At 37.2% G+C, this 19,068-nt stretch overlaps 1 protein-coding gene across 1 annotated transcript; it reads left to right on the top strand.

The window, feature by feature from the left end:
• The first annotated feature begins 1,797 nt into the window (after positions 1-1,797).
• Positions 1,798-12,458, top strand: TYRP1 (tyrosinase related protein 1). Its single transcript, XM_054652430.2, has 8 exons — positions 1,798-1,926; positions 2,377-2,846; positions 5,682-6,004; positions 7,294-7,498; positions 8,363-8,530; positions 9,921-10,100; positions 11,480-11,626; positions 12,228-12,458. Exons 2-8 carry the CDS (start codon positions 2,465-2,467, stop codon positions 12,431-12,433), a joined length of 1,611 nt encoding a protein of 536 aa, XP_054508405.1. The 5' UTR covers positions 1,798-1,926; positions 2,377-2,464; the 3' UTR covers positions 12,434-12,458.
• The last annotated feature ends 6,610 nt before the right edge of the window (positions 12,459-19,068 follow it).

Below are 19,068 nucleotides of genomic sequence, written 5' to 3'. Positions count from 1 at the left end.
ATCTTTTTGGGTCTTTTAGTCCACACAGGCAATTATTGAGCTAGGTGTTCACACATCGACTTCCTCCTGATTACCTTGCTTTTGTGGACAAGCTCTTTCTGAACTGAGCCACAGAAACACAGATGTGCATTTGGATAATCTCCAAGATCAGATCATTCCAGGCACAGTAGGGGAGCAGGAGTCTTTAGACGCAATATATCTCAAATGGCAAGAACATCAAAATAAAGATTATAAAAAGGACTGCATTCCACCAAACAGTTCAGCAAGATTTCCAATGGGATACCCAGGGGAACATCAGGGGGCAAAGAAGGTATATGATCCTCAGCAGTGCATCTCTGTCATAAAACATTCATAGGTGTTTTCTGTGCAAGAAGTTTACAAAATATCTAAATCATGTACACCATTATAAGGGGAAGTTTTATGATGCCAGAAAACCTCAGTCAGTACACCTGTTTGCTCTATTTCACTGGGGCTTTGTCTAAGGAGCAGCATTTATCCCTTTAAAGCTTATTATGAATTTGCTGTATTTGCTAAATATTCATGGTGAAAACCTGTATGCTTCTTCTTTGAACTTTAAGTTCTTTTCAGATAAAATCTCAAGAGGTTTTTTACCAGCTCTGGTTTACCTTCTGATGTGAAAACAGTGAATTTGTGTCACATGTATCCCAAAAGACATGTTCAAAGAGAAAAGGTTTAAGCTTGGAAAGAAGCAGGATAAGCTAGTAAAGAAGAGAATATAGGCTAAAATGGAGAATGAAGTGGAAGTCAGAATAAAAAAGAGGTTCATTTGAGGACTAGGAAATATTACTGTCTGCAAATGGAGAATGAATTACAGAGACAGAGAAGTGTACTAAAAATCTAGGTCCTACCCTGAAGCAAGCATGTTGAGTTATACAAGGCACAGAGGGGAAGGTTCACTGCTCTGGTGCATGGCTGGTTGGCAAGAATAAAAAAACAAAAAACCTGTTTCTTTTTTCTGCCAGAATTGGGTGCATTCTCACATTATGACTTGCACATAGGGAAGCAGAAAGAGCAGGTAATCCATTTCCTGCTTGATGCCAGTTACAGTGTGATTGAACCTTTTCCCAGAAAACTTGTTCAGGTTTTGTCTTGATGCCAGTTAAGATGTTTCTTGACATATCTTCACCCTACTTGACATATCCCCACCTCACTGACATCCATCCTCATTGAAAGCTAAGAAAGAGATTAATCACTTGAATAAGGTCATTTTTGCACAGCAGAAATCATCTTTGCAGTGATTAAAGAAGCATTTTTTTTATTTAAGAGATTTGTCAATTTCTTTGTTTGATTTCCCTTCATAGCACGTGCTCAGAACTTAGTATTTAATGAAATTTGAATATGATAATTTTCTTTTTATTTTAGTATTAAATAAATTATTAAACTAAAACTTTAAGTTTAAAAATTGGAGTATTTAATTTTATAAATAACATTGCTTAGTCACTTACTTCTGCCTGATCTTGAAAATGCCATCTTAAGAACTTTTTCTAAGTGTCTATTAAATGTGATTTTCCCCACTGTTCTTTGTCTGCTTTCAAATGAGCCTTTCTTTGCAAGTAATTAAAAAAAAAACAACAAACAAAAACCAACTTCACATTTGTTCTGTTTTGAATTCAAGTATTTGTCTCTGACCTTTGCTAAAACTTGTAAAATCACAAGGAGATAAGCATGAAAGAAATCATGTGCTGTTCAAGTACTTAAAGTCCAGAGAAATGCACTGAAGTAGAAAGGGGATTAAGAGAGGAAGGAGGGTGAGGCCAAGCCATTCTGTGTTGGTACAAGAAGGATTAGCAGGCAGACTGAACCAGGAGAGAAATTAGCTGTGCTTATTTCAGGTTAGACAGTCATAGGACGTGCAGAGATAGAACAAGATCTCAGCAGTGGAGAGGTACCACGAAGAGAAAACAGGTACAATGCATGAGGAAGTACAGCTTCACTTTATGTTGGAGCTGGCACTGGAGAACAGCAAGAAAACTGAGGGAGAACAAGATATACTAGTTAAATGCAGAAAAGGCATACTTGGGGAGGGAAGGAGGGGAGGGAAAAAAAAGTTGCAGAAAACTGTTGCCTGAGGTTTTAGAACTTTGTGGTAGTGAAGCAAATGTGTCTGGCAAGTGTAAAATTAATGAACGTTTTGGAAGCATTTAGAAGGTAATGAGCAAATATAGATCTACTTATTTGCTATCTTTCATGCAGATAATGAGAAGAACATTAGTGCCTGTGGTCAGAGTTGTTTGCCTTTTCAGATAAGAGTGTAGAGTTAGAAGGAATTTTCTGGGGTGAAACAGGTAGCCCAGAAATTTGTATCACTTGTTTTTATTGTGCTTTCTCTCACACTTTCTCTCTCTCTCCATAAAGGGAGCTGGGTGTTCCATCACAGGAGGGGAAATCAGCGTGTGTGGACAGCCAGCTCTGGGAGCAAGCCGGCTCTGCCTGACCCGCTGTCATGCGGATCCCCACGCTGCTCCACCTTTCCCTTCTACTGCTTCTGACCATGTTGGGCCAAGCTGGAGCTCAGTTCCCTCGGCAGTGCGCAACTGTTGAGTCCCTGAGGAGCGGCATGTGCTGCCCAGACTACTTCCCTGTGTTTGGGCCCGGCACTGACCGGTGTGGCGTGTCCACAGGACGGGGCCGGTGCGTGCCGGTGACGGTCGACTCGCGGCCCCACGGCCCGCAGTACATCCACGACGGGCGGGACGACCGCGAGCAGTGGCCCATCCGCTTCTTCAACCAAACCTGCCGCTGCAACGGGAACTTCTCCGGGTACAACTGCGGGTCCTGCCGGCCTGGCTGGACTGGACCTACCTGCAGCCGACAGATCAGCATAGGTAAGAGCATCAGGAATATGACACGGAAATCGCTCTTTGTCAGTGCTTGCTTCTAAATATACCTAGTGGATTTGTTCTCTTTAAGGTACAAAATGTCCATTATATTTATTTAGCATTTTAGTATGTTGCTAAAGAGGCTAAGGCAGGTGCTAGAGGAGCTGTTCAGCGTGTGTATAAATTACTTATACTTACTATCCATTAAAAGGAAGAAAAGAAACTTCCAGTCAATGATCAAAGTCCATTAAAGAATAGAGCATCTGTATTGGGAAAAAAAGTTACTATTTGGATTTAAGAGTAAAACAATGTATATAGGCATGCACATGTGTTTGTGAGTGTGTTTGAGAATAATATGTACCTCAATAGGTTTAATACCTTGTGACTATTTTAGCTGTTCTTTTCATTCAAAGTCCCTTAATACAATTCTAAACTATATACCAGTCTGGGATATTTTACTGTCCTGCTGCTGTCAATATCTTTAAAAACATTAGTCACGACTGTGGACAGCTCAAATGAATCAGTCCAGGGTGTGGTAAGGCCTTCTTCAGTACTCCAGTTTCAGTAAAGTATAGCATATCACTAAACAGTTCTTTAATTTTTTTAAAAAATTGTTATGAAATCATCGCAGGACTGGAAAAATATTGAATATCATAGGGAAATTTAAAAAGACAAACAGGCCTGGGGACAGATCCTTGTTCTTATCTGAAAACCATCTGAATGGGCAAGATTTCAATCTTTATTTTTGAATTTATACACTTTTAACTTCAAAGATATTACTGAAATCCTGTAAAATCCATAATTCCCCCCAAAATGAGCAATGGGTTCTGTTGATATGTTAAACAAAAACTCTCTAGCACAAATATACAGTGTTTATTTCTGCAGAAACAGAAATCAGCACTGACTTTTTCACCAGATAAGGGAACATTTCATGGATGTAAGAGCATGTCCCAGAAAGGGTTAACAAAGGACCACTTACCAAATCAAAATTTTAACAACAATTTCTTAATAATAACTTATTGATGGCTATGGGAAAAATCTTTGAATTTTTTTTTTTCTATTCTTTGAGCTTCAAGAACTAAGCTAGAAAGCAGAAAGTATTACTTGTGAATTGGGAATGTTAAACCACATTGCACTCTCTGATATTCTGGCCTATTCTATTTTGCAATGATAACAACTCTGAAGAATAATCAAGAGATAAATGTTACACACAAAGTTAATGTAAAACTAGAGACAGGTAAATAGCAGTTTTAGGTAATTTTCTAGAATGTACAACAGCACATTTTACTTTTCTCACATTAAATCCTTTACAATGCATTAAAACACCAAATAAATCAGATACATCATGCATGATAACATGAGTGTAAAAAGTGTAATTTAGTTTCCTATTATGCTCTAAGTTTCCACGTTAAGGTCACCTCTTTTGCCCATTCACAGATCCATTGGCCCCATCTGCTCAGATTTTAGAAATAAGCACTGGATTACTGTCAGTATATCCATACTAAATTGCTGTAAAATGCAGTTTGGTGTCTTCATATCTTCTCAGTTTATGACTAACTCTAATAATAGTCACAACTTTTTGTTGTGGTTCAAGCATATGCTTTAGGAATGAAAATGTTAAGATGTCTATGTAAATCAAAATTAGATGGACAATTAGAGTTCTCCACTTGAAACACTACAAAAACACCACAAATCAATCAACCAACCAACCAACCAACCAACCAACCAACCCACCAACCAAAAAAACAACAAAACTAAAAACCCATCACTTCAGTGATGAGGTTCAGTTCATGTCAGTTCTGCAAAACAAAAAAACGTGTTTCAGGATACGCTGTCCTTGGATGAAATTCCTGTTTCAGGAAAGACTTTATTTAAATTTCTAAGAAGCTAAAATATCACTCGCTGAAAATTCTCTTTTAGTGAAACATAATTCACTTTTATTCTTCATATAGATTCATGTTGAATATCTGTTGCTTCTTGTATCAACATAATTGATCATTAATTTGGACAATGAGTTATGGATTTTTACAGTATTTTTTATAATGACAATAAGTAAGTATTGAAAAACAATTGTGAGGACTTATATCTTTATCTTAGTCTAAACTTAGTCAGAGATTTTCCCAGACTGGGTGAAAGAAGGACTGAGGTGATCTGAACTCAGCTCTTCATGCTAAAACACTGCTATTTCAACAAGTCAGTTTTCCTCCTTTTTTCACTCTCTATGTGTGGACAATTGCATTTTTTCATTATTTTGAGATACACTGCTAAAAAGGACTAATATGTGGCAATTGTTAATAATGTCAGGTTAAAGAGATAAAATAAGAGAGAATCTCAGATTCAAGTAATACTGTACTGTGTGAAATTCAGAATAATTCACTGGTGAATCTGCCATTTTTCCTACAAAGGTTCAAGAATGAAAAAAAAATTCTTCATTAAATTCCCAAACAGAGGGTTTCTGATTCTTATAAATTGGTTTATAGTGTTTATTTCGTAAAGTACTACCACAGGAAACTTAAATATATCGGATGAAGTTCTGAAAGGTTTGTATGACAAAGAATAGTCTTAGTCTTTTGTCTAGCAGGATGGAAAGATAATCTGTAACAGTACTCTTAAAAGTATTACAATTTCAAGGATTGGAGCTCTCTTTTAATTTATTTCAGATTTTCTCAAAATAAATAACATTATCTATTTATGCTCAGTGAATTTCCCCAATAAAAAAGGGTGACTACTTGAAGAAAATGGGACTTACCCAGAATTATTAGGAACACAATAAACAAGTTCTCTGAGATCAGGCTTCAGTGTCTATTACTTTAGTAACTTGCTTTTTCTGTATTATCACAGTCAGAAGGAATCTTTTGGATCTAAGTGCAGAAGAAAGGAATCGCTTTGTGAATGCCTTACACCAAGCCAAGGTGACAGTCCATCCTGACATCGTTATTGCCACACGAAGACGTGAAGAAATCTTTGGGCCAGATGGCAACACACCGCAGTTCGAGAACATCTCCATTTATAACTACTTTGTGTGGTCCCATTATTATTCTGTCAGGAAGACTTTCCTTGGTGTGGGGCAACAGAGTTTTGGAGGAGTTGATTTCTCTCATGAGGGACCAGCTTTTGTCACATGGCATAGATACCATCTATTGCAGCTTGAAAGAGACATGCAGGTAAAGTTCCTGTAAATGTTTACTGGTGTTCATGCTATGTTCTGTACAGTTAAAGAACTTCACTCCATATTAAAATAGGCAAAAATGACAGCAGGTTTCCCTACATGTTGAAGTGATTCTGCTTCAATTTCAGTAACCCATTTGGTATACAAAATTTAATAGAGTGCATTTAGGCTTCAGACTGTCACTTTTATAGAGATGTTTAAATATAATATTTTAATCACAGCAATAGAAAACGTAAAATTTCCATAAAAATCTCATGGAAAAAAAGATGTATTCTAGATATAAGACATTTTATTGGACCAACAAAGTTATTTTCAGTGGTGTTTTTAATCTCATGGCCATTATTCTTGAATAACATTAACCAAAGCAGCAGAAATTCTGAAGAAAGTGATAACAGAGATGGCTTAGGGATTCAGAATCACATTTAGTTTGTGTAACTGGTTAGAGAAATCAGTGCTTTGTTATACCCTGTTCCATAAATCAATGATTCTCTTTTTTATCCCTCTCTTATGCGGACCTATTCACAAAATGGGTATAGTATTTTATGAACCACCATCCTTCCTAAAAAAACCAAGAATTAAGTTTTCAAGGTCAGGACTAAATAGTGTCTGAAATCACTTCAGTGTTTCCACTAGCTTTAATTGCTCTACATCAGGCTGAGGCACAAACTCCCTTCCAAGACACACATTTGTCATCAGTGGCATTTCTAAGTGAAAGCCCTGAGAAGTTCTATCTGTCTGTGATTTAATATATATTCCTATTTATGTCAGCAGACTTGATCATTAGTCAAAGTAATTTTGCCTCATTAACTCCAGCACTGTCGAACTCTAACCCATGCTATAGCCAAACAATGCCAATTGGAAAAGCTGGTACCCCTATTCTTTATATTTCCTTCAGTTCCACAGTTGACCTAGTTATTATGTGAACTACAAAGACTGTTTTTGCTGACAGGCCATTAAAAATATTTGGAAAATGGGGTTTCAGTGTTAATTTATGTTTCTTACTGTTCACAATATGGTTTTGTGGGAGAGGTACTGTCTTATTAGTGGGGGAAATCCATGATTCAGTTCAGTAGTACAGCTATCTGCTCTGCTAAACAAAGGTATCAATGTGAAAAACTACCAAAAGCTTCTGCATGAATTTTACATAGTGTTCTTCTCTTCTATAAGGCAGGATTCTGACTTTTTACCAAGATGTATTTAGCTGTTTTTTTAACATTCTTCTAGCAGTAAATATTATAGCTGTCTGTGTCAAACACATAGTAATACCGTATTTATGTGGATTAGAACATGCTACAGGACCCCACTTTTGGACTGCCCTACTGGAACTTTGCTACAGGACAAAACACATGTGATATCTGCTCAGATGACTTGATGGGAGCTAGAAGCAATTTTGATGTCTCTCTTATAAGCCAGAATTCAATCTTCTCTCAGTGGCGAGTGCTATGTGAAAATGTAGAAGATTATGAAACCTTGGGAACCATCTGTAACAGTAAGTATGAGTGATGAAAGATATCTGGAGAGAAAATTCTCTTAATAATAAATAAATTAATGCTTTACATTGCAGTTGTTTTTTCCAGCCAAAAGATCTTAAAGTGGTTTTTGAATATTCTTGATCCATGTTTCATCAGTCTGTTGAGATAATACATACTATCAGAAGCTTGTAGAAGAAGAAAGATTAAATGCTTTGCCTTCCCTTCTTATGCAGTACCAATTCATCTCTTACCCCATAAATAATTATATCTGGCAGTGTTATTTCTTAAAAAAAGCTTAACATTTCTTCTGACTACTCCACTTATCACCTTCATGCCATTCTGCTCCTAAAATGAAACATCCAACAAATCCCCATAATAACTACGTGCACCATGTTTTGAATGTGAGTAATACCACATTCTAACATACCTACCCAAATTAAAATAATTTTTAAAATACCAGTAAGTTTCTTCATATAAGCATCATCATGGAAATATGGGGCAAAAAATAAGAATCCCCCAATACTGGGTAAGTAATTTACATAATCTTTTTCCCAGCTACTCTATCAGGACATCCTCAGTAATCTTGGCCTAAGTCTCACCAGGAAATCACATGAAAGCCTGTAGAAATTTTTTCTAAATCACTTAGAGAACAACAAACTTCAGTAAGAAGCTTCTAGATGACTTTTTAAATCCTGGAACAGAGAATGCAGAACATAGGGCCCCATGAGGATTCTTTGCAAAACATAAGGAACTGACCAGTTCATTCAGTGTAAATGTAATTTTTGAGGGAATTTTTTTCTCCATGACTCAATCATGAGAGTGATTCATTCTGTGGCCTACTGTTCAACCAACCTTGTTTTCTCTCTTCTTTCCATTTCCAGGTACTGAGGGTGGTCCCATCCGAAGGAATCCTGCTGGAAATGTAGCACGACCTATGGTGCAGCGTCTCCCAGAGCCTGAGGATGTTGCTCAGTGTTTGGAAGTTGGTGTATTTGATACTCCCCCTTTTTATTCCAATTCAACAGACAGTTTCCGTAACACAGTAGAAGGTAAATATGGCAAATAAAAAGACCTGGAACAACTCCAAATAAGTCAGGGAGCAGACTTGCCACTTTTTCCTGTTGGAAGTATGAGTTTTGAGACAGGCTGCTGGACAAGAAGAACACATTGTTCTTAGCTTTAAGTATTAACTCACTATTAAGCAGAAATAAGTTCTATGTAAATTACTTTATAGCTATAGCTTATGTCTCTTAAAATGCATAAAAGTCTCAAGAGTCTGCTGCTGGTATACTAAGTAAAAACTAACTTCAGGTCCTTGGCACATAATTAGTAAGTTACCTTTGTTGAAAACACAGTCCTTTCCTGTGGATTGATGCTGCTGCATCTCTAAATGAAGGAAACAAGGGCCTCTAGCAGTTATTCTTGGATCTGAATTGAAACAAAGAAAAGAAATGAAAATAAATTGAAAGCTGTGGTAGTACTTAGTGCAATAGTATTGAAATAGTAATTGAGCTCTGGGTACAGGATTTACTGCTAGACATGCTAGCCCTCCTCTCTGGGACATAAAACTCTTGTTCTTCTACAAGCTCTGCATATTTAAAACTAAACTCTCCAACACCAGAACACACACACACACACACACACCCCCAACAGAAAAAAGAGCCTAAACACTTGATTTATACTGTTCAGACAGCATCCTAACAACTTCTTCTATACCTTAACAATCCAGAGCTTTTAACAGGAAAAATTACAAAGTGACAGTTCAAATTGATGCCTATCAATACCTAGGTGTCCAAACATGGCTTTAAAAAATTAACTGTATGTATCCCTCCCTGGAACAATTGTCCAAAGCTTGAACACAGGAGGAGTTTTCATGATGCTTCAGATCCTAACATTTGACTTGAGGGTTATGAGGTTTTGGGCACAAGCAAAGCTACACTCTGTCTTCACTGAAAAAATAAGCAATATCAGAGCATGTGAAGATGTTCAGTATGTGTTCCCAGTATGCATGGAAGTGATGCACGGAAACCTAACAGCTAGCTCATTAGAGTAAATGTCAAGATACATCTGCTTTAGTAAGCAGTTAGAAAACTCATGCAACTATTTTACTATGGTGAAAGATATTTAGGGCCTAAATATACACCTCTATTTTCATGCTATGATGCTGTTTTGGTGATTTTTGTGGTAGAACCCAGCAGCTTTGCAGTCCACATTCCAAGCATTCTTTCATAAAGGCTATTTTAATCTGAAAATTATGCATTCCAGGAACATTTCCCAAATGTCAGTAGGTAGAGAGTTAGCTACCCATTTGTTTCAAACAAAGCAACATAACAACATGAAAGCATTTCAGAGGGAAAAAAAAAGTATTAATCTGAAACTGCAGCTTCCAAACAAAATCTTCACTGTAATTTTTGTTTTCTTCTTTTTTTGCATATTTAGGGTACAGTGATCCTTCAGGAAAATATGACCCAGCAGTCCGAAGTCTTCATAACTTGGCTCATCTATTTTTGAATGGGACAGGAGGGCAAACTCATTTATCACCAAATGACCCCATTTTTGTCCTCCTGCACACATTTACAGATGCTCTTTTTGATGAGTGGCTGAGACGGCATTCTGCAGGTAAGATGTTCTCATGGACAGAGGCAGGATGGCTGGTTGTCAGGCTTTGTAGCCACAAAAACTCAATTCCTTCTTTTGGGACAGCAAGATGCCCCTAAATTTAGAAGAGAGGATTGGAATTTAAGAGTTAGTATTGTTAACAAAGTAGTAACAAGCAAGCTCTCCTCCTCAGCCCATTGACATCCAATTGCAGACCACTCTCTGTGAAGGGACCTGGTCAGACACAGCAGCCACAATTCAAGAAAACAGTATGTGGGAATACACTGTCTCCATTGAGCAAGGACATTGTAACCCTGGAATGATATTCCACTGTTGTGTGGAGTAAATAACTATTTTCTTCTTGTCAAAAGAAGAACAGGTGCCATACACATTCATTTTCACCACCTTTGTTATATACTACCAGCATTCAATAACCATCTCCATATACTTCTAAAGGAAATAGTTACCATTTCTGCCCTTGTTTTTTTAATTCCAAAAATAACAGAAAAAGGTAATACAAGAGAAAGTGAAAAAGAGGGAGAAAGGAACAACAGAAGGAAGGATTTGAAAGGAATGAAAGAAAAAAAAATAAAGAAGGGAGGAGACTTACATCAGTGGGCTAGGGAAAAATTCAATCTAACCCTTGTGTCTATGCATCATGCAGCAACTGTATTCCTCCACACAATGCAGCAACTTCATTCTCCTAGGATAATCTATATTCCTCTTGCTTCTTCTACAGAAGGCAGCTGTTGCTGCACAACTGAGCTTTCTTTGTGTAGCTTCCACAACCTACTCACTGAATTTTCTCACATCAGGTCTCAGAGAGCAACTGTATCCCCTTGTGGTTCTTAGATGATGTATCGCAAGGTTTGGCATCATCTTACCACAAAGTATTTTCTTTCTGTTATGTTTTGAGTTTTGTTGTTGTTGTTGTTGCTGGTTTGATTTGGTTTGGTTTGGGGATTTTCTGTTTTGCTTTGATTTTTATTTCAGCTGACTTCCTTCTGATTTAGTATAATGTTGCAAAAAAAGTCCACTGGAATTTATATCAACTGCCCTCCTGTTCATCACTGCTACAATGAGGCAAAGCAAGAATGTAGAAAAAAGTCTTTGACATATTTCTCCTTTTCCAAGTGAGAAGAAACAAAAAGCCCAACACAGGCAAAATTTTTAAAAATTTACCAGTGATTTCTGTTCAAAACCAGAGATAACACTAGTGGCCTTAGTTTTGGACAGCATAGATACTCTTATTTTATATCTGCCACACCAGGAAACAAATCCTTCTGGAACATGTGAAAAAGAATTCTAGGGTACTCAAAACCCTGAGTTGGAAAAAAAATGAAGTAGTGCAATTTATTTTGAATTTATTTACAGAAGTGTGATTTGACTTTCAAATATAGATATCTCAACATACCCACTGGAGAATGCCCCTATTGGACATAACCGACAGTACAACATGGTGCCTTTCTGGCCTCCAGTAACCAATAATGAAATGTTTGTTACTGCACCAGAAAACCTGGGATACAGCTATGAAGTGGAGTGGCCAGGTAAGCTGTGCAGCCTAGATACTTCCTCTCCTTTTCTTCCTTCATATCTTTGTCTCTTGAAATTTATTCAAATTTCACCAAAATATTTGCTGTCTTTGTGAAGTCCTTTGTCTCCTTTCCTACCTTACTTTCCAGATGTTTGTTTGGGATTTGGTATAGCTACTGGTCAGAGACTGTTCCACCATGAAGTTGCCAGTACCCCCCCTAATTTTAGGAGAAGTTCTCATTTGGATGTTAACCTTGCAGAATGTCGTCATTCCTATGTCAAATAGATTCATTAACTCACATCTCATTTGGATGTTAACCTTGCAGAAAGTCCTCATTCCTATGTCAAATAGATTCATTAACTCACTAGAGAGAATGCGAATCCACACAAACAAGGTGGCAGAAGAAAGGTCCAGAAACGATTATAGACTGAGGCAAGATAGACTAAATCTTCTCATATTTTTGAACAAGAATTATCAAACAAAATTCGAATTACTTCTCCTCCCCAACTCAGTGAATAATGACAAATGCTGAGTTCCAGTCTGAACTTCAGGTATTCATCCATATTATTTGACTTTGCTTTTAATATCTTTGCCTTTTGTTTTCCTTCTTTTAGGTCGGGCTCTCCGTGTCACAGAGATGATAACTATTGCAATAGTGACTGCACTGGTTCTTGTTGCAATTATCTTTGCTGCTGCTGCATGTATCGTACGTGTCAAGAAAAATAAAGATGACTTGCATCAGCCTCTTCTGACTGACCAGTATCAGCACTACTCAGATGATTATGATGGCATACCAACACCAAGCCAGTCTGTTGTTTGAAGAGATGGCACTTTTTTGCATCTGACTGAAACTGGGGATCTTTTTGCTTTATTTCATAAATGGTGGACATCCACCTGCTTTAAAATAAAGAGCATAAACTGTCAGCTGTCTCAGTATGTTTCCTTCAGGTTTCACTTCCACTTTCATCACACCTAGGCGTCAATAAGACCTCTTTGCAATGCTAATTCTATGTTGATTATAATAGAAGCTTTCAAGGGTCACTTGCAAGCCTTTCCCATGCATATGTCTGTAAAATCTGCCAAACATTAGTTTACTTGCCAATAGCCAATGTCATCCGACTTCATCTAACTTTTATACCCAGAATTCTTTTATGAGGTACTTTTGTGAAAAGGTCAAGTCTAGAACATGACAGAAGGAGAAGACAAAATACAAGTAAGCACCTTGGCCAGATGAGTAGAATGTGTTTCAAAATAGTCATCATGCCAGACAGAACGTGACAATGGAATTCTGAGGACAAGGGTATATTTGAAATCCAACTTTATTCACAAAATATAGTTATGAACGAATTACTGCTTTTAAGTGGATCTGTGAAAAGATATTCATCATCAAAGCCACTCCAGTATTTGGAAACTTCAAACAGGTGTTCAAACACAGCTGCCTGCAAGAGCATCCAGTTGAAAGGACAGATGGCAAAAGCCTTTGCTTAATTTTTATTTCTGACACTCGCTCCCTTCCTCTCTCCCACTATCCCCACTGCAGAGCATTCTCCCCAGCAATGAAAGACCTTGCTTCAGTTGTCTCATGCTGGAATTTAAACCCACTCTTGTACTTTGAAAGAAAGCCCTAGGCATTAAGCTGTAGAAAAGACTTGGGAAAATAGCCTTAAGCAGCAGTTGTTGAATTAATTCAACATAAAACAACAGGAGAGCAACAAACTGACACCTGCCTTTACAGCCTGAGGTTGGGCTTGAGAAATCTGGCTTCAAGCCTCACCTCCTCTCTCTCATCCTAACTAGGTACCAATAAGTCATCAGATTGTCTTCCTGTGATGTGTTATTGAATCTAATTTAGCAGTCACTAATTGACAACAGGGGTGTTCCTGGTTTCAGGCTATTGAATGCACTCAACTTTAACTGCATGTTACATCAAGATGTCCTTTGTCTCTCTTCTAAGCCCAGCTTCACAGAAATGGCAAGTGACTTGGACTGAGCTCCTTCAGTCTGAGGCAGCCCTTCTGGACATAAGTTACTAGGTAGAAGTAAGGGTCACATGCCATGCTGACCTCAGGGGTTTCAGTGAGTACCAGGTGTGCTCAAGGCACATACATTCAGTTGCAAGGAGATACACTGAGAATGATGCAAATGAGAAGACAAGTACTCTTGGCTAGGCAAGTAGAAGATGGGTTATCAACTCAACCCACTTTACCAAGCATGAGTTATGGAGAGCAACAAAAATTTACATATATAACTGATACTGAGAAAGAAAAAATCCACCTCTAGTACCTATGGAACAGTTAATTAGAAACAGGAATTTTTTGTTGTACTCTTGTACTCTAACTTACAGTCTAGCCACTAAGTATTTCACATATACAAGCAACAGCTTATGTTTAAACGTAAATGTCTTTTCCTGCCATTTTTTCTTTTACTGAGTAGCAACTTAAGAAGTCATCTACTTTACTGATTTCAGTGGGTTAAAGTACGGTGATCCAACATAGTTTGGATTTGGGTCAAGAGACCTCTTTTTTTTTCTTAGCTGTTACTGACCTGATGAATGTTCTTAGCTTGCACATTTTTACCTCTGTGACTCATTTGACTCATTTATTATCTGAGAAAAAATAGCTTCCTTTCTGAAGTGCTTTTACTTCAATGGATAAAAAAGCCATACAGAAGCTTGACAGGAGAAGGAAAACGTCAAGGCAAAATCAGATTTTGAGAAGAGGATGCTAGCCATTAAATCTGTTCAGTCCTTAAAGTAAAAGCAAACACTCATGCTTTGAGGAGGGCACAAGTCTTGAGGGTCAGAGATTAAGACAACTGCCTGATAGTTACAGCTGCCACATCTAAGTCAAAGAAGCAAAGTCAATTTTCATGGCAGAGATAAAACAAAAGGGACAGTACGCCCAGGAATTAGAGAAGGAAGAAAAGGGGAGAACTGTGTGCTTGACCCATTCTTGCTAATAGTCTCATAAGTTCTTCCTTTGGTCACTATTTGCAGTAACTTGAACTATGTCTGGGTGTGGAGAAGTTCCTGCCATTCATTGAAGCTGCCTGGTTTTTTGTTCCTGAACAAATATGATGGGGAAAAAATAGCTTGGATTTGAAATCTGAGATGGCCAGCATATGAAAAAATTAAGAAAAAAAACCATAAAAAACCAGTAAATAGATTGTGTCATAATTGTAGACTTTAGCTTTTCATATGAAGACAAAACAAGTAGGAAAGGTCACAAGAAGAGAGGAATGGAAAATGTGGGAAAAAAATAACTGAGAAGTCCTAGGTGCAGTAATTATGAAACACATGATGTCACTGTCCCCCATGCCTTTTCCTCTCTGTTCTTCTCCTGAAAGTTTATACATAAAAGAGTTTTATAAAGCAAGTGTAAAGTGTACCTGGAAATGGTATACCTGGAAATGATGAGAACACAGAGCTAAGTTCAGCTGAACTGATGACCATGCCAAAAGGAATCGTGACATAAATAGAAAAAGTTGGCACCATTAAGGAAAAAGTGATAGGGTCTCAGATTTGGATACAAGTGCAGTTCTTCAAAGATTTGTCAGGTAGGAACTCTCACACAAGTCAGAATTGTGAAATTTACATAAAATTTGGAGATTACTGAATAAGAACTGATAATGACACTAACAGGAAAAAAACCCAGAGATGTAATTGCTGATAGATCCTCTTTCCATAAATAATTATTGGTCTTATTATATACCATATTATTATTCTTTTGACTTATATTGCAGTGACTGTATCACAAAACAAAAGCACAAAAAGCAGTCAGATACACAACAATTTAGACCTCTTAGACATCCCCTACAACAGGGGATATTATGAATTTTACATTAATTTGCCTTCTTAGCTCCTAAGTTTGGTTTTCAAAATTTATTTCTCTTACAGAAAACCAAATTAGTAGATTAGTAGTGAACTCAAATAGTGAAACAGTAATTCGGATTCTCTGGTTTTTTGTAAGATGAACCATGCTTCTTGAACATAAAGAGTTAAAAGCTTATGGAATGACAGATAGAAACTGCCTAACAAGACAGGAACTAAACAATACATCTGCATCAAGACAGAAGGCAATTTTCATCCAAGAACCCAAAACTAATTTACAAAATTGTAAATTCATCTGTAAGGTGTCTGAATAATTTTATCAGGTCACCTGGCATAGTGTGCAATTGGGAGTAGCAGTATTTTGTGAGGGATGGAAAGTAAAAACGTTCTTTGCAATTGCAACTTATTAAATTAAATTCAACAGCAGACAGTCTTCAAAACAAATGATGGAAATACAATTTGGATCTAACATGACAGATTTATCAAAGTTAGACCATACTAGCCAGCTTAATACCTTTCTTTGGTAAGATAAACCAAAGATTTTATTTAGGAATTATATTGACTTTGAGAGCTTCATAAAATGCCATGTGCTAAAGCCTGAAAAATTAGGAATTGAAAGAGGAAGTGTGGACTGGGAAGAGAATTAGTGAGAGGAGAGGTAGCAATGTATTACTGAAAGATGTACCAGGGCTACAGGGCTAGTTCCTGTAGCAGAATTATGAAGATTGAATCAGCCTCATTTAGGTCTTTCAAGAGAAATTTGATGCACAAAAATGCACTACATGGATGGTCGTCCACCTTAGGACAGTACTGGAAAAGTACATAGGCACAATGATAACCTGCAAAATACTTTGTGAACTTTAAATTTGAAGAAAGATGAGAGGGAGCAAAACAGCACAGCAATGATATCTCCTCTCTTTCCCTAGATTCCAGTAAGAAGAATTTCTATTCCCACATCCAAACTATTCCAGGAGGGAATGCAATTATTGCAAACAAGCTTGCAACAGCAAACCCAGTGCCACCAAAGTGATACTCGAGTGAAAACAGCAAAGGGACTTGGCCCTAAGAAAGAGCATTGTTCATTCAATAAATACACTGTATATCCTGAAAGTTTAAAAGATTCTGTGAGCTTCCCACAATAAAGGCAGCATCTGGGGCAAAAAATTTCCTTACACATTGGTATTTCTACATGAAAGAAAAGACTTTGAAAGGCAGATTAAAGAATTTAGTGGAAGCTGCTAGGTGATTAGGCTGCCCAATTAACTTCCTCTTAATGGTGGGTAGTAAAATCATAACTTTTGTAAAAATTTGCTTTGGGCACTGAAAGCTGAACTACTTTTGTAACTTAGAGAAACATTTCTAGAACTCTCATCTCATCTATGTGAGGGAGGGTTAAGCAACCCTTATTTTAATAATAGCTTTATTTACAGATAATTAGGGTGAATCCCAAAACAAGATTTATTGCCAAAGTTTATTCTGATTGCCACTTTAATATTTTTAGTGTTCAAAACATCTCTACCAGCTAAATATTTGACTATCAAAAGAATAATCTGGCAAGGGAGCCTGAGTAAAACTGAGATGTTTAGATTCAAAATGTTAATTTGAAACAAAACGTATGGATCTCCTCTATAGAAACTAAATTTTAACTCAATATCTCTTTTAACCTCCAGTTCAGAATGAAAGTGCTGGCCTTAGCAAATGCTTTTTCCAGGTAAAGTGAAAGAGAAATCACTTTCATAATATTTGCTTCTTGGTGCTCACTAGAGAGAATTAAATGAGCACAATTTCAACAAAAATAAACCTTGAATTGATTTCTGTGTAGATTATTAAACATAGAACACATTGTGCATTGTTTTGTGTCATCCTCCCAAACCCACCCTTAATACTCAGATTATGCTTAGGTAAGGCATTTCCAATTACAATTATGTGCATCTCTGTTCCCTCTTCACCCCTCAACTTCTGGGGGCAAAGGACAGGATCTAAACAGTAATTTACAGTATGTTAAATTTTCATGCACATAGAAAATGACTCCAAGACCTTTGGCAATCAGCCAAGAATGGATTCAGATTTTATAATTCATAACAGCTCTTCGAGAAATAAGACTGGTATCTTGCTAAATCCTTGCCCCTGGTTCAGTACAAGAGGGACCCATGGTTCTTGCTTGAAGCTAAAACATCTGCAAAGGAAGACATAAGCAATGCTGTAGAATCTACCAACCTTAATTTGAGGCTGACCTGGGGAAAGGATGACTGCCTAAGAGAATTTTTAAGTTGACCATTCAACCTGTCTGTTTACCACTGATGTTAAGTTTTATATTGCTTCAGTTCAGAAAGTTTCAGAGAAAACTACTGATATAGATAAAAGGCCTTATGTTGAAGAGAATTTCTCCAAATAAAAAAACCTTGAGGGAGAAGAGAGAAGATTGATAAAGTGTTTGTATCGAAACTGAAAGTTGTCTTGTAGCTGAAATGGACTCAGGGCATTAAGCCTGTAGTTTGCAGGAACACAATATTTCTCTCTAGAACAGATAATATACTACAAAAAAACCACAAAAACTCTAAACCAGAAAACCCTTCAAACCATAGCATGGCATCCAAGCCTCTAAGTAGAATTTTATGTTATTTAAAACCTTATGCAAATAAACATATAGGACCACTCAGTATGAGCAGCATAGTAAATACAAATAATGAAGTAAAATTAAATAGCACTGGCTGATTGAACAATTATGTATATAATCAAAACTATTTTTTAATTTAAATGGGGGAAAACATCACCCTTGCTAACATTTACAAAGAAATTGCATTTAATATGACCACAAAGCATATGTATAAAATAAGGTGAATTTTACTTACCTTTTCTAGTAGTGGAGATTTGGGGTCAGAGAAAAGAGTACTTCATACTTCAGCTTCCCACACACAGAAAATGCGTATTCTGTTCAAAATTATCCCAAAACTATTTCTGACTCAGAGGAAAACAGTCATAAATGTTAATTGTGGCTCTTATCCTTCAGGTGTTAGTGAAGTGACAGGAAAAATAAGACTATTCCCCTGGCTATGGAAGATACATAAGGCAAAATGACAGACAACGAAGGATAATGACATGGAAAGCAGAGTTCAAACACTGTTCTTCGTAATCAACCAATAGTGGATATCTGCAAAGAATTCTGTGAATCTTAACATCTCAGGGTCATGTCCTGTATTATCCTCAGGGGTGGTATTTTCTATGATTCTATAATTTTACATCCCATGGAGAAGGAGCCTTTTAGCTTTGACATTTGCTTGAGCCATGTAAGGCTACAGGGGCTTCCTAGGCCTGACTGTTTGGTGACCAGTGGTTCACGTGTTTTTACTGGTTTGGTTTTTTTATTTTAAAGTTTTACTGCTTTTACTGAAAAGATCCCTCTTGTTCTGCCTCATTTCTCAGCCTTTATCCAGGTGCAGCTCAGCAGCACTGAAGCTAATGGGTCAGGCAACAGGAACCGCAAGGGTTTGCTTTTCAAACCTGTCCCCAGCCTGCACATCAGAAATCTGCACAAAATTACTGGTCATGAAAGTAATGGAGAGATGGACAGGTAAGGAGAACTCCCTAAACAAGGGAGAGAAGAAGACAGTAATTACTTCTGGGGG

This window comes from Agelaius phoeniceus, chromosome Z, assembly GCF_051311805.1.
Source record: "Agelaius phoeniceus isolate bAgePho1 chromosome Z, bAgePho1.hap1, whole genome shotgun sequence".
In the NCBI taxonomy this organism is placed as follows: Eukaryota; Metazoa; Chordata; class Aves; order Passeriformes; family Icteridae; genus Agelaius; species Agelaius phoeniceus.
This window is presented reverse-complemented; position numbering and strand designations above follow the sequence as displayed.

Excerpts from the sequence above, each read along its gene's own strand:
- TYRP1 (XM_054652430.2), top strand. The coding sequence starts at position 2,465 with ATGCGGATCCCCACGCTGCTCCACCTTTCCCTTCTACTGCTTCTGACC. Across the intron at positions 8,531-9,920 it reads TTTCCGTAACACAGTAGAAG|GGTACAGTGATCCTTCAGGA; the intron begins GTAAATATGGCA and ends TTGCATATTTAG. Across the intron at positions 10,101-11,479 it reads GCTGAGACGGCATTCTGCAG|ATATCTCAACATACCCACTG; the intron begins GTAAGATGTTCT and ends TTTCAAATATAG.